At 59.3% G+C, this 13,803-nt stretch overlaps 1 protein-coding gene across 3 annotated transcripts; it reads right to left on the bottom strand.

The window, feature by feature from the left end:
• Positions 1-7,467: 7,467 nt before the first annotated feature.
• SMIM12 (small integral membrane protein 12) lies at positions 7,468-10,683 on the bottom strand. 3 transcript variants are annotated; one of them, XM_077838000.1, is made up of 2 exons: positions 10,538-10,683; positions 7,468-8,701 (listed from the first exon to the last, which is right to left on the bottom strand). In XM_077838000.1, the coding sequence occupies exon 2, from the start codon at positions 8,668-8,670 to the stop codon at positions 8,392-8,394; it is 279 nt and encodes a 92-aa protein (XP_077694126.1). In that variant the 5' UTR covers positions 8,671-8,701; positions 10,538-10,683; the 3' UTR covers positions 7,468-8,391. The 3 variants fall into 3 exon arrangements, with proteins under 3 accessions (XP_077694126.1, XP_077694127.1, XP_077694128.1); XM_077838001.1 differs by lacking the exon at positions 10,538-10,683 and adding an exon at positions 9,028-9,590; XM_077838002.1 differs by lacking the exon at positions 10,538-10,683 and adding an exon at positions 9,092-9,590.
• Positions 10,684-13,803: the final 3,120 nt, after the last annotated feature.

Raw genomic sequence — 13,803 nt, 5'->3', positions numbered from 1 at the left:
TTACACCAGCACCACACTCAGGGGGGCAGTCCCCTGTGCACGGGGGGGGGGGGGGGTCGCTCAGGGAGCCCTCCTCCCCCCCCCCCCAGGCAGGGCTCTTCATGCTGCCATTGAGCAGTAATGAAGCCTGAGAATAGAACCCTGGAGTTCTAGCCCCATACAACATATGCACAGCCAGCTGCATAGCAGAGCCCCACCAAAACACCCCGCAACCCTGATGGGGTCGCGAGCTAGGCCTGGATGGAAGGGAAGGGTCATATGGTCCCCAGCCCCTATCATTGTACCTCTTCCACTCTCCTTTTCATTTCACACTGCATCTTTCCCCCTTTCCTTGCTGAGTTACTGCCATGTCAGCCCCCCCCTGCCCCCACTCCCGTCTCCCCGCAACTGTAATTTGCATGTTCACTCTGCAAAGAGCTTTGGGCCACTGTTTGCATGAACAATGCTGCATCGCTACCAAGCCACCCGCTGGTCTACCCAGCCTTCGTGCAAGGTCAGATGAAGCTCAGCTGTATCCAGGCTGGACGGTGGGAAGGTGGGGGGGCGGGCGGGGGGGCACTCTAGTCTTGCAGGAGGCCAATATCCTTGCAATGAGCTAATAGGACTTCCCCCAAGTTGCGTGCTGTGATCCTAGACCAGCCTGGTGGTGATGCAGGCCAGAGCCACCCAGATGTGCATGATGAGGAGCTGGGAGTCCTGGGCTGTGCAGAGTGGACAGCAAGGGGGCTTCGTGGACGCTGGCCTCTCCAGTAAGGGATGGGGGGTGGCCTGAGTCCGCAGCCCTGAGCAGCTGACGCCGCTGGATACTCCCCCACACTAGTGCCATCAGCCTAGCCTTTTGCACCCCTCCAGCCTGACCCCGGAAGCAGCCCCCTTCCCCTCCCCCAGCTCCTTGAATGAGCTGGTGTCAGTAATGCCCCCGCTGACAAGCTGCCCACGTCCCAGCCGAGCCAGCGCCAAATTCAGGTCAGCAAACAAGGGCGCACACAGGCCAAGCAGGCGCTGCGGGGACAGGGGCAGGCAGGAGGGGGGCATAGCACAAAGCAAGCAAGCTCCCTATTAAACAACCCTGCAGCCTGTTTAAGCCCCTCCTAGAAGCCCAGCTCACCCTGGCCCTGCTGCAGGGCATGGGGCAGTTGCGAAGGGGCCTTCCATATGGGCCCCCTCTGGGCTGGAACAAGGCAACCGTTTAACCAGCTCAGACCAACCCAGCAGGGCAGGCGGTGACGAAGAGCTCTCCCCCCCCCGCATGGTACTGATGCTGCGGGGGGCAGATTAGGGATCCAGCGTGCCTGAGATGGATTTCAGCCAGGCTCCCACGGGACGGACACCCCCTCGCCTTGGGAGACAAGCCTATGGGGGCTTTAATGGTAAAGACATCAGCGCATCCACAGCATGGCTAGTGCCACATGGGGGCAGTGAATTACACACGCCAGGGCCGTTACACACCTCCTCCCTTACTGTCCACATGCACCATGGCAACGTGTCCAGCGTGCCAGGAGACGAGTGCTTAGGCTTTGTCCTCACTGGTGCAAACCCCAAGGATAGACAGGCAAAGCCTTTCTACGAGCTGGCTTGCACTGGGGGTGCTTAGCTCCCTTACACACCTGGGGTTAGCTGCACAATTGCGAACAGCAGCTAACGGTGCCGTTGCCTGCCTGAAGCTGGGGTTTGTAACCAGGTCAAATCCCCCTTGCTGATAAGGCTTGAGTGAAGGCCCCTCACGCGCACCCACTGGGGACTACACCATGCATTGGTTGGTAACCGGGGCTTGGTTCATAGGTCTCCATGGCATATCCCCTCTGCAGCTACAGGATTTTGATCCAGCCCAGCAGCTTTGAGCAGGAACAAAGTCATCTCTGCCCACTGAACGCCAGGCACTTATCCTTCTGGCCTTCCTAATCAACGGCTTCCCTGGTGCATGCACATGCAGAATGGACCAAGCTGGAGGTTCTGCATTGGCTCCAGGGGCGCCCCGTCTCCTCCTCACCCCCTTGGGAAGTCCAGCCCCCAGAATCTGGAAGGGAATCACTCAGGCAGCGTGTGGGGAGACGGAATTTCCTGCCATTGCTTTGCTGCCGTTTTGCACAGACGATGCTTTGGGCCTTAGACGTCTAAGCTGTTGCTACTGGAAATGTTTACTGATCCCCTACCACAAGGCCCTCGCAGCACGTCAGCTACATCCCAGCTGGATTGACGCAGCCTCATGATAGCAGCCTGGGAGCTGATTTGTTCCTTGAATGGTCCTGTGTAAGAGCTGGGAAGTAGCGTGTAGCAAGCCTGATTATTCAACACAAGTCACCATGAATAGTCCTGCCCCCAGTGACTTTATTTGCTACATATTTCAGGGAATAATCCTTGCCTGGTGGATTGTTCACAAGCAGCGCATTGCTGGGATTTATTGGGACTCTTTGAACTGGGACTCGGGAGCTTTGGGGTCAATGCCCAGCTCTGCCATAGGCTGCTTGTGTGACGTCATAGCTCTGTGCCTCAGTTTACCCATCTGTAAAATGAGGCTAACAGTCCCTAGCTGCCGGTGAGGGGGAAGAGAATAACGCGATTGATGGGTGTTGGGTGTGTGCTGAACATGGAATAAGCTAAGAATCCTGAGATGTGAGAACTTTATGAACACTGGATGGGGCCCAGGCAGTGAGGTGAAGTGATTGAATATTGGGTTTGAAGACTTTCCTGGATGAATGTATTGTTCTAGTTTAACAGGAGGCGACTGGAAGCAACACAATGGAACCAGCTAAGCAACTTCTAAACAAACACTTGGGGGGCAATTAAAAGACAATGGAGGAAACTATTAGCTTCCAGGCTCCGAGATCCTTTCACCAATGCTGGGAAATGACAGCTCAGAGCTAAAAAAGTGACTTGGTCTCTGGGTAGCAGGGTGATCAAAAGAACTGGGCAGCTTTTACAGAAGTCACTCCCTGCAGCAGGGGGGCAAGTGTGGTTTGGGAGTTAGGGAAATGGATTACGCCACCCACAGCCCTCCCCAGCACTTTCAGGGGGGCTGTAGGAATCACAGACCTACCAGGATCCTGCTGTTGAAGATGGTTAGATACCTGGTAAACTATGGCCAGGAACTATAAGAGGGTGCTCAGACATAATGCTGCAAAGGGCCAGGTAAATTAGCTACTTAATCTGAATATGGGACCTGATCCTCACCTGGTGTAAATCAGCATCGCTTCATCCACTGTGCTGATTTACACCAGCTAAGGAGCTGGCCACTAGCTGTGCTGGGCTCCTGCTCCTTGCTTGCGTCAGTGAGGTTCCTGATGCAAAAGGCTCACCTTTGAAAATGCAAAAATGGGTTTCCCTGCAAATGTTCTGCATTAGTGGGCAGTGACCTCTGGGTGGCAGCAGATGGCCCCCTGGGTGAGACAAGGCCGGCAGCGAGGGGTGAGGCTCCCTTGCTGAGGTGCTGGATTCCAGGTGGCAGGGATCCTGTGGCACAAGACTCAGGTCCTTAGCACAGCAGGGACCCAACGGGACGGTCGAGGCAGCTCCATGAGAACCTTCCCAGCTCCACAGAAAGCTGGTAGGGCCAGGCAAGGAAAAGGTGCAGGCTTCTGACCTGTCGCTGGCCTGCTGGGTGATCTGGGCCAACTCCCGGCTCCTCACCTTCCCCCCGCAACACCCCCCCCCGGTTCCCATGGGGATAATAAACTCTGGAGGGCTCCTCAGTGCCTGCTGGTGAGGAATCAGGGATTCCTGGCTGGAAGGACAGCAGGAAAGAGGGTTATTATTACAGCCCGACTTGGGAGCAAGTGCAGGAGATAAACACAGACGGCAAGTGGTGCTAATAAAGCTGTCAGCTAGGGGATCAAGGAGCCAGCGCAAAGCTGGCTGCTAATTCAGCAATTACCACCCATAACATCTGTGGGAAATAGGGAGACCTTTAACCCCAGAGCGCTCGAGGAAACGGGGCCATAGCGATACAAAGTGCTGAACAGACTGCTGACATCAGGGATTCATCAGCGGATTGATCGTCTTCGGCAATGGAAGGACAGGCTGGTGCAGAGAGCGAAGGCTCTGAGAAAGAAAGGGGGGGGAACCCAAGAATCAGGAATGTTTTAGCAGCCCCGTCACAGCCAGATCCTGCTGCCGAATGCTGAGCGGGCCAGCTGGGGACTCTACACCGCAGCGTCATTCAACTGAGGGCACCAGAATAAGTCGGGATAGTTCAGGCATTTCAAGCCCTGGCATTGTTAGTGACAGTGGAATTAATGAATAATTGTAGTTTACTTAGGTCCTAGCCGCTGGCATGCAAGGCCTCAAGCAACATGAACTAGCTATGGGCCGGCATGTGCCTGGCAGGGATGGAAATACTATACCGCTGCTCTCATTTTGTAGATGGGGAAACCGAGGCACAGAAAGGGCAAGGACCATGGCCAGGGTGAGTCTGTGGCAGAGTCAGATGAGAGCCCAGTGTAGAGGCTATTCCCGCTATGAGGTCCATTGTGTTCCTCCTGGGATATTTGGGCCAAACTCACACCTGGTGAAAGCCGCTGACGTCCAGGGGGTTACAGTGGGACTGGAGGCTCATCATGATTGACAGTATTCCCTAGAATCCTTTGCTGGGTGCTCTCCCAAAGGGTCAGCTTTGCTCTGCTTCCCCTCTCCTGGCAGAGCTGAGATCACTGCAAACTGCATCTGTACACGCACACCGCAAACGTATACACACACGTAACACACGTACACCTGAGCCACAAGCAAACACTCAGCACCCACCCACCCAGTGTCCAGAGATGCTCAGCCCTGAACCCGCCCCCCCACTGACTTCAGAGGGAGCTGCAGGTTCTCAGCTCCCTTGGAATGAGGTCAGGTCCCTTCTCAGGTGACATTAGCCAAGCTCTGTGCCTTGGGCTGGTGCAGGGCCCTTTTAGCTGAGACCTTAAGGAAGAAAGTGTATCTATTCTGCGCAGACATTGCAGAGCCCAGGGAAGACCAGGAGGTTCACTACAGTGTCCTTGGCTGAAAAGTGTCTCCTCTCTGCTGCTGTGCACATGCCCTTGGTGTGCAGAGCAGGGGCCGGCGCCCCTCACCCAGCTGCCTAGCGGGTTTGGGGAGGACTGAGTGGCTCAGTAGGGACCTCAGAAGGAGCTGGGTCGGTTGGCAGTTCCAGGGTCACACTGAAGGAGGGCGGCACCCCACACTCGCTCCTCCCTAACCGCCCGGTTTTGTGCTTTTTTCTACCTCTTTAGGAGCAAAGCCAGGTTGAAGCAGCACGGGTGCCAATGCACCTCACTGCCACTTGGGGGCGCACCGCCTCATGGTACAGCCAGGCCCCCAGAGAGCAGGGAAAGTGCCAGGGGATTTCAGGCATTTGCGCTGCTCAGATTTGGGTTTATTTGGGCCACGCTCCCCTACCACCATGGAGAGTCAGCTCTACCGGCCGGCAGAGCTTGTCTGCTCCCAGCACTGCAGGGGCTGCACCAGCTGGAGACCACCAGAGTTTTTTTCCAGGCCCAGGTGCTAGTCAAACAAGCCCCTGGACGATGGAAATGCCGAGGTGCCAGATTTCATTGAATGCTCCTCCTGGCCTCATGCAGCTCCCTGCTCAGCCCTGACAGCCAAGAACCAGGATCGCCCAGCCGAAGCCCAGGGGGCTGCTTGGATCACACCAGCCAATTCATCGCCACCCGCAGCCAATTATCTCCTGAACTCACCCCATCCAAGGCACGCAGCAAGACACAGGGCCAGCCCCTGCAGCGGAGCATGCCAGAGGGGCCAGCGCCCTACCTGGATTCAATTCAAACTGCGCGTCCAGTGGCTTTGAGAGCAACCACAGCCACTGCAGGGGGAGGCCCTCACTGCAGCAGCCGGACCTGTGCCAGATCCCCACTCCTCCCCCTCGCTGCACATGCCAGCCACTGGCCTCCGGTCCAACCCCCTCATCCTGTCTCCTCGTCACTAGTATGGCTACTCTCCGAGGGCACCCGCCCTCCAGCCAGCTCCCCTCCCTGCGGCCCCGGGGAGGTGCTGAGCCCACCCCCTGCCAGTGCACGAGGGATCACGACATGGATACATGCTGAAGTCAATGGCAGCGCTCCCAGCAGCAAGCGGGCAGGAGGGTCAGGGCCTGAGGGGTCAAGAAAACGTTAGTCGGGATTGGTGGGCAGCTGAAGGGGAAGGTGACTTTCCATCCCCACCCCCATCGTTTAGCAGCAATGATTGACAAGCAGAGTGCTACGCAGGGCAGGTTTCTGGCCCTCTCCCGAAGGCAGCCACGCAGATGGCTACGAACCCAGGCTGACAGGCCAGCTTGCAAGAAGGGTCAGGCTCTTGTGAAAGCGTTTGTACTCGTCTTGAAAAAGCCCCTTTAAAGCAAAACAAACCCAACCCTTGCCCCCTCCCCCCTCCCCTGGAAAGGGGTGGGCGGGCAGTGATCAGTCACGAAGGTCTAATGCCTTCTCCTGCTAATGCACATTTCAGCCCTTGGCACACACTGGCTCTTCCCAGCTACCCTTGTTACGATGAAGGAACAGCAGCCCGCTGCTCAAAATAAGTCCCTCTCCCTTGAAAAGGGGGCAGATTTGGACCTGGATAAAGCTTTGTGGGTGTTCACCCTCCAAGTGGCAGCTGATTGGGGGTGCCCAGTTTCTCTCTATCACACTGATCTGGCCCGGGGGTCTGAGCCCCTCCCAATCTTTAGTGTTTACTCTCACAACAGTGCTCTTAGCCCCATTTTACAGATGGGGAACCGAGGCACAAGAGGACTAAGTGACTTCCCAGGGCCCACCCACGGTGGCCAAGCAGGAATTGAATCCAGGTCTTCCCCCACAGCCCATGCTAGTGCTCCGACCATTGGACGAACCTTCCTCAAGACCCCTTAAAGGCACCAGTTTCTTAGAAAGTACCAAGTACCCACAGCACCTCCTGCATTGTGCCTTTGCAACCCCTTAGAATTGGGCCCCATTAAGGGGGTCACCGGTCGTCCCCTCCCTGTCCCATGGCCGCTAGCAAACACAAAGGCTTGTCACTGTCATGTCTGGAATATTCAGGGGTGGGGGGGAGGTTTACCAGAGAATTTGTTACAGGGGCTTTGCTCTGGATTAGTGGGGAGTGTCAGGCCCAGGTCCCATGTACGAGAGGTGCGGCTAGGACCCAGCAGGACAGGGTGGAGACTGGAGGATGGGAGCTCTGAATTTCCAAGCCCCTCTAGAAGAGGGGAGTCTCACATCAGCTCCAGGCAGGCTGCCTCCCCGAGGAAACCCAGCCTCGGCTTGTGCACAGAGGCCCTTGCTGGCAGCACTCCCCACCCCACCCGGGCTGCTGGGGAAGAGACGCAGCCACCCCTCCCGCTGCGCCAGAGCCAAGCAGGACCCACGAGCTTCACGCCGCTGAGGCGGGATCTTTCCCTAGAACGTCCCGCTCGGCTGCTGGGTGTCAGGCAGGGGGACGGGATGGTACCAACCGGGAGCCAAAACACTCAAGAGGGAAAGAAGAAAATGGAGGCTCTGAGTTCTCAGGCTGGTTTAATCTGGCTTCGTTCTACACAACTGCAAGGTCATTTCATTTCCCAAACCTTGGCCCCACAGCAATGCGCCCAGAGCTCCCTGCCAGGGCTCCCAGGACAGGAGGGTGAAATGGCTTCCAGCTCCCCACATGAGTCTCTGGCCTGCCAGGCAATTACAGCTTCCCTCACACTCTGTGCCAGCTGCCAGTCCGACGCCAGGGGCACCCACCATAGCAAAGGGGGCTGGAGCCCTCAGGCTGAGGAGGGGCTGTGCCTGCTAGCGAGGGTGAATCTGGCGGTCCTGAGAAGCGAGGGGGAATCCCAGCCAGGAACAGGGAGGCGAGCAGTGTGCAAGCCTCCTTGCCCCACTCTGACCCCATGCCATTCAGCTCCCAGGACACACACACCCCGGCCTCTGGGTAGAGGCAGCCACGCTCCACTACCTGGGCAGGACGCAAGTCTTGGCTGTTTCCATGCAAAGGAAGCCTGCAGAATCCAGGGAGATCCAGAGGATCCGGGACAGGGCGGGCCGAGCGTCGAGGGCCTGGTTCACCCTGGGAGTGGAGCCGTCTCCTCCAGGAATTGGAGCGTCATCCCTCTCCCTAGCTGTGTGACTGGGTGCGCCAGGGATTCGGGCAGCAATGGCCAAGGCTGCCCAGCTCTGCTTCCTTGGCCATGCCGCCTCCTCCACCTCCATCCATGGGTGGGAAACTCCAACAAGCAGCCACCTCACAAGATAGTCATTGTGAGCGACAGGGGTGGACGCCCAGCACGAGCCAGATATTGGTGGATTGGGGTTGAAAACACATGGGTGAGATGGGACAGACTCCAAGAGCCCGGCTAAGGAACCCAGGGTCCTGACCTGCAGCCAGATGGACTGGGTGCTCAGCTCCAACCCAAAGGAAAGGGGGAACCGGGCAGCCTGGTTAACTCTTCTCTGGACGGTTCCTGTTCAGCACAGCCCTGGGGGTGAACTCCAGCTTCTCCTTGAGGCTCACCACCTCGGTCAGGTCCTTGCCTGCAATCTCCTGCAGCTTCCTGTCCTCCCGCCGCTCTGAGATGCTCTTCTCCTCCTCAGCCGGCTGCGGGGAGTCACCACGGATGAACCACTCCAGGTGGTAGCCCACTGCCCCCACCACAAAGGCCACAGGGAAGGTGACGTAAGGGGCGTAGGTCCGCACAGTCATCCACAGCAAGGGCCACATGGCGTCGCCAGGAGAGAGCGCCAGATGTGTTCTGGAGAGGGGGGCAGAAACAGTGTCACAGCTGCATGGACCCACCTCCCTCCTAGCCCCCCACCCAAGGGAGAGTCGCCCCCCTCCTTCCCCGCTCCCCAGACAAACCTCCAAGATCCCAAACCATCATCATCCCCCACATGACCTACCCTGCACCTCCCTCCACCCCAGGGGGGCCCCAAAATCACCACTCACACTTGACCATGCCCCTTGGCCCAGATACACCCAGCTCCAAAGGAACCCGGAACGCCAGGCAAGTCACCCCCATGCTGGCACCCCCCAGATGGCTAGATATCTCAGCTACACGTGTCCCCCCCAAACACCCACCTATGTGGCCATGACCCGCCTCGGCGCGTGGGTGTTACACGGGTGGCACTGGTCAAACTCCCACCTGGGGTAGCTCGGCAACCAGGCTGCAGGGTTCCAGGGCAGTTAGAGGGCTGAACCCGCTATGCCAGCCGCCTCCCCCCAATCCTGACAGCTTCTGGGGTGCCTAGGGGAAGGCAAGGGGCAGTGAGCCTCTCCAGAGTCTCCTGCTCCAGCAGAGCCCAATCCCTAAGAGAAAGGGCAGAACAGCACCCCCCACACACCCCATTCATCTCCCAGCGCCCAGGACACAGCTGCTGGGAGCCTGCCCCGTGCTTTGTGTTATGCTTGGAAAGCAAGGTATAAACAGGAGCCCGCTCCTGATCCCTCCACCCGAGGGGATAATCAAAGCAGCGGCTGGTTAGTCTGGGGCAGAGAGAGGAAAGGAATTTAGTTCTGGTGGACTCTGGACAGTAACAGCGGCCATACAGTGCATACACAGCTCTGCCGACGAGGGACACACCCCAATCTTTGATCCATGGGCCCCCCGCTATCCCAGCCTCGGGCTCCCCACGCACCCAGCTCAGCCCAGGCCCCCCAATCCTGATCCATGGGCCCCCGGCTATCCCAGCCCTGGGCTCCCCATGCACACAGCTCAGCCCAGGCCCCCCAATCCTGATCCATGGGCCCCCGGCTACCCCAGCCCTGGGCTCCCCATGCACACAGCTCAGCCCAGGCCCCCCGATTCTGATCCATAGCCCCCCCCCATCCCAGCCCCGGGGCTCCCCACGCACACAGCTCAGCCCAGGCCCCCCAATCCTGATCCATAGCCCCCCCATCCCAGCCCCAGGCTCCCCACGCACACAGCTCAGCCCAGGCCCCCCAATCCTGATCCATAGCCCCCCCATCCCAGCCCCAGGCTCCCCATGCACACAGCTCAGCCCAGGCCCCCCGATTCTGATCCATAGGCCCCCCGCTATCCCAGGCCCGGGCTCCCCATGCACACAGCTCAGCCCAGGCCCCCCAATCCTGATCCATGGGCCCCCCGCTATCCCAGCCCCGGGCTCCCCACGCACACAGCTCAGCCCAGGCCCCCCGATCCTGATCCATAGCCCCCCCCCATCCGAGCCCCAGGCTCCCCATGCACACAGCTCAGCCCAGGCCCCCCGATTCTGATCCATAGGCCCCCCGCTATCCCAGCCCCGGGCTCCCCCCCCAGCTCAGCCCAGGCCCCCCGATCCCCGCCCGCGGGCAGGGTCCCTCTCCCAGGCTACTCGGCCTTTGCCGCGCCGGGCCCACGAGTCCCGCCGAATCCCGGGGACAGGAACACGAGGGCGGAGGCTCCTTCCCGCAGTGACCCAGGCGGAGGGCTCGGCCTGCCGCCCCCCCACTTCCCCCGGCCCCGCAGACGGCGGGGGTCCAGGCCGCCCCTCAGCCCAGCCCAGGGGGGTCCAGGCCGCCCCGGCCAGAGCGCGGCGGGGACGGGGCGGCCCCAGGCCGGATCCCCGCAGCGGGCCCGGCCCCCTCTCACCTCTGCCGCCCGGCCCGGCCCGGCCCCTCTCCCCGCCGCCGGCTTCCGGGCCAGGCCGCGCCGCCTCCGCCTCCCGCCCTCGATGGGCGGCCGCGGAGGCAGGGCCGGAGCCCGGGCCGGCCTCTGCTGGAGAGCGCGGGGCCGGGCCGGGCCGGGCGCTGAGGCGGGCCCCCAACGTCCCTCCCCCGGGCAGCGTCCGTCCTGGGGCTTGATTTCCAGCAGGGCCCCCCCGGGGCGCCGCCTCCCCCTGGGGCCCTTGTGGGCTCGGCGGTGCCCGTTCGCCCCGACCCGGCTGGACTTCGGGGCTCAGGGGCAAAAGAGCCCCGCTCCGTCAAACTCGTCCCTCTCCGAGGCTGGCGGAGCCCTGGTCCCCCCGGGCTGGGATTCAGCCCCGGGGCCTTTGCCTGGGAGCCAGGCTGCCAAGGGGCCCGCGGTGGCCCCGGCCCGGGGTTGCCAGGCCCCTGGATGCGGCTGGAGCCCGGGGGGGGGGCCAAGCCTCGCTGGGGACCCCTCCTGCCAGGCACCAGAGCCAGGCGCTGCCTGTGGACATTTCACCCAGGCTCTGCCTCGGGTGCAGACCGGCAGCACCGCTTGGGACCAGGGCAGGAGGGTGTCTGTCCGTCCATGCCCGGGGCACTGGGGAGGTGGCCGGCGGGGATGGTTCCTGCAGGAAGCTGGGATGAGGTGGGACGCCCTGGCCAGCTGGCTTGGGGCTTCTCCTCCGCCTTCATTGCCAGGGCCGGTTCTTAGACTCCAGCCAAGGCCGTCTCCAGCGCTGGCCCCCTGCCCTTTCACCTCGCTCCCTGGTCACTTCGGGTGGGTCTAATCGTGGAGCCTCTCCCTCACCCCGCCCGGGAGCGGTGTTTGCTGACACGGAGTGAACCTCGGGGCTACACAAACACCCAGTTTGCCCGAGGATGTAGCCCTTGGGTTGGAGACAGTCCCTCAAAACCACCCGAACAGCTTGGGAGTGAAGAGCAGGCTGGGCCAAGCCCCTCAGTTCAGACCCAGAGCCCCCCACAGTGGTTCCAGCCCTGGGTTCCCCGATTCACAGATCTGCTGCCCCCTCTCAATACAGAGCTCTGCACAGCTCCTGGGGGCTCAGGCAGGAGGCACTCGCTGTACCTCAACTGGTAAAGCTGCTCCCTGTAGACGCTGTTAGGAGCCCCCTTCCAGTCTCAGCCCTGGTAACATGCAGGGCCCAGCCCAGCTGCTGCAGGGAGCCCTCTGCTAATAAAGTCTGTTCCAGTGGCCCCTTGCAGCAGACTTGGCAAGCCACCTGGCAGCGTAGTGAGTTGTGCAGGAGAGATGCGGTCAGCTCTGCATCTTCCCCAGCATCGTGACAAGCCACCTACCTCCTGCTCCCAGAGAAGAGCAGCAAGTCCCCACCCTGGTAAGCTGACTCCAGACTCAGCCCTCCCCTTCCCTTAAACCAGACAAGAAAGTGAGACATAGGACACGAAGGGTCAAAGGTGAGACTAGCACCGGCTGGGAGAATGGTGCCAGGCCCAGAGTAATCAAAGAGTTGTCTTTATTACAGTACGGCTAAGTTTGTTACAATAAAAATGAAACCACATATCACAGTCACTGTACAGTATTGTTTGTCTTCCAGAACTTACAAGTGGAAGGGCTTCCTCTTCCAGGCACATTGCTAAGAACTAAAGTGTGGACGGAGGCAGAGAACAGGTGAATCGAGCTGATGGTTGCTTTCCTGGCCGGGACGGTAACAGCAGCGTATTGGAGAGTGTTGGATGCTGAGCAAGGAGTCTCCTGCCTTTCCCCTCCTCCAGCTGGGCCAGATCTCACGCTGCTGGGAATTTTTTTCATGATTCTGTGTTCCAGGATATGCTGGTTGGATTCCCCCCTCCTTCCCTTTAAACATCTATTTTAATGTAAAAAGAAAAGGAGGACTTGTGGCACCTTAGAGACTAACAAATTTATTTGAGCATAAGCTTTCGTGAGCTACAGCTCACTTCACCGGATGCATCCAATGAAGTGAGCTGTAGCTCACGAAAGCTTATGCTCAAATAAATTGGTTAGTCTCTAAGGTGCCACAAGTCCTCCTTTTCTTTTTGTGAATACAGACTAACACGGCTGCTACTCTGAAACCTGTTATTTTAATGTAGTAACCCGAGGCCATGATATGATTCTTTCAAACCCTCCCAACTGGACAGGCACATAACAGAGGCTGGGGGAGGGTTTAGCACCAGGTCATGGTATGGATCCCATCCAAGGGGGGGATGTAAAGGCCCCAGGGGTTAATGGTGCATTGCTCTTGGTAGAATTAAGCTCTCCTCCGTCCACCTGCCCAAGCCAGTATGGTTGTGGAATCTCCCATCTCTCAGTACATCCTACCTGTCCCAGGTGCTACAGGGAGGAATCCTAGCATGCACCAGGCAGGATGTCCCCTTGGGCTGAAATTTACTGTTGGCACCTGAGGGACCCAGTCAGGGATCAGGGACTTCATAGTGCTAGGTGCTGTATGCTCATGAAAAAGACAGTCCCTGCCCTAGAGATCTGGCCGCCTAGGCTGTGGCTGGTGTCACTGCTCCTTGCCTTGCTGCTCCTTTAGCCACTCTTCTTGGGATCTTTCCTCCCCTCTTCGTGTCTGAAGCAGGGCGTCTCCAAGATAGCTGAGTGGGCAGGGAGCAGGAGCTGGTACAATCATAGGGTGGCGAGAAGACGGGGGGGGGTCCCCCTTGAAGGGTTTCACAGTGCAGGGGGCTCCCCAGTTGGAAGGAGGGACAATGTGAGAAGGCAGCACTGAGTTTTTTCCTTGACCTTTCAGAGTGGGTGGCTTGGCAACCCCGTTTTCCCAGGGCAGGACACCTGGCTCAGTGGGTGAACTCTCTGCTCCCCAGCCTTACAGACATTAGGGCAGGTGGAACAGACTGTACTTCGGGGGGGGGGGGGGAGGAAGGAGGGGTCTGCACGGCTGGGAAGCAGAATGAGTGAAAAGGAGAGGAAAGACAACTCAGGACAACCAGCAGGGGAGAACTTGGACCATCTGATCTCCAAGATCCTGGCAGGTACCCACCCTACAGGGCCCCTCTGTTTATGCCCTATCCCCCTACCGCATCACCTGAGAGGGCCTAGCCTGGTCTGAAATCACCCCCTCCATTCGGCATGCTCAGGACTACAGCCTGGTGGAGAAGGTGCCCACGATGGGTAATATGAGGAGTGTGGAGCCCAACCTTTGGCTTGTGTACAGGTAACGATGCGCAGAGGGGGCGGTGGACAGCAGGCTCCCCAGGCATTTCATCTAT

The sequence above is a fragment of the Eretmochelys imbricata genome, chromosome 19 (genome assembly GCF_965152235.1).
Source record: "Eretmochelys imbricata isolate rEreImb1 chromosome 19, rEreImb1.hap1, whole genome shotgun sequence".
Classification (NCBI taxonomy): domain Eukaryota; kingdom Metazoa; phylum Chordata; order Testudines; family Cheloniidae; genus Eretmochelys; species Eretmochelys imbricata.
Note: the sequence above shows the minus strand (reverse complement) of the source record. Positions and strands in the feature narration are given on the sequence as shown.

Bases quoted from the DNA above. Each gene is read 5' to 3' on its own strand.
- SMIM12 (XM_077838000.1), bottom strand. From the start codon at position 8,670: ATGTGGCCCTTGCTGTGGATGACTGTGCGGACCTACGCCCCTTACGTC.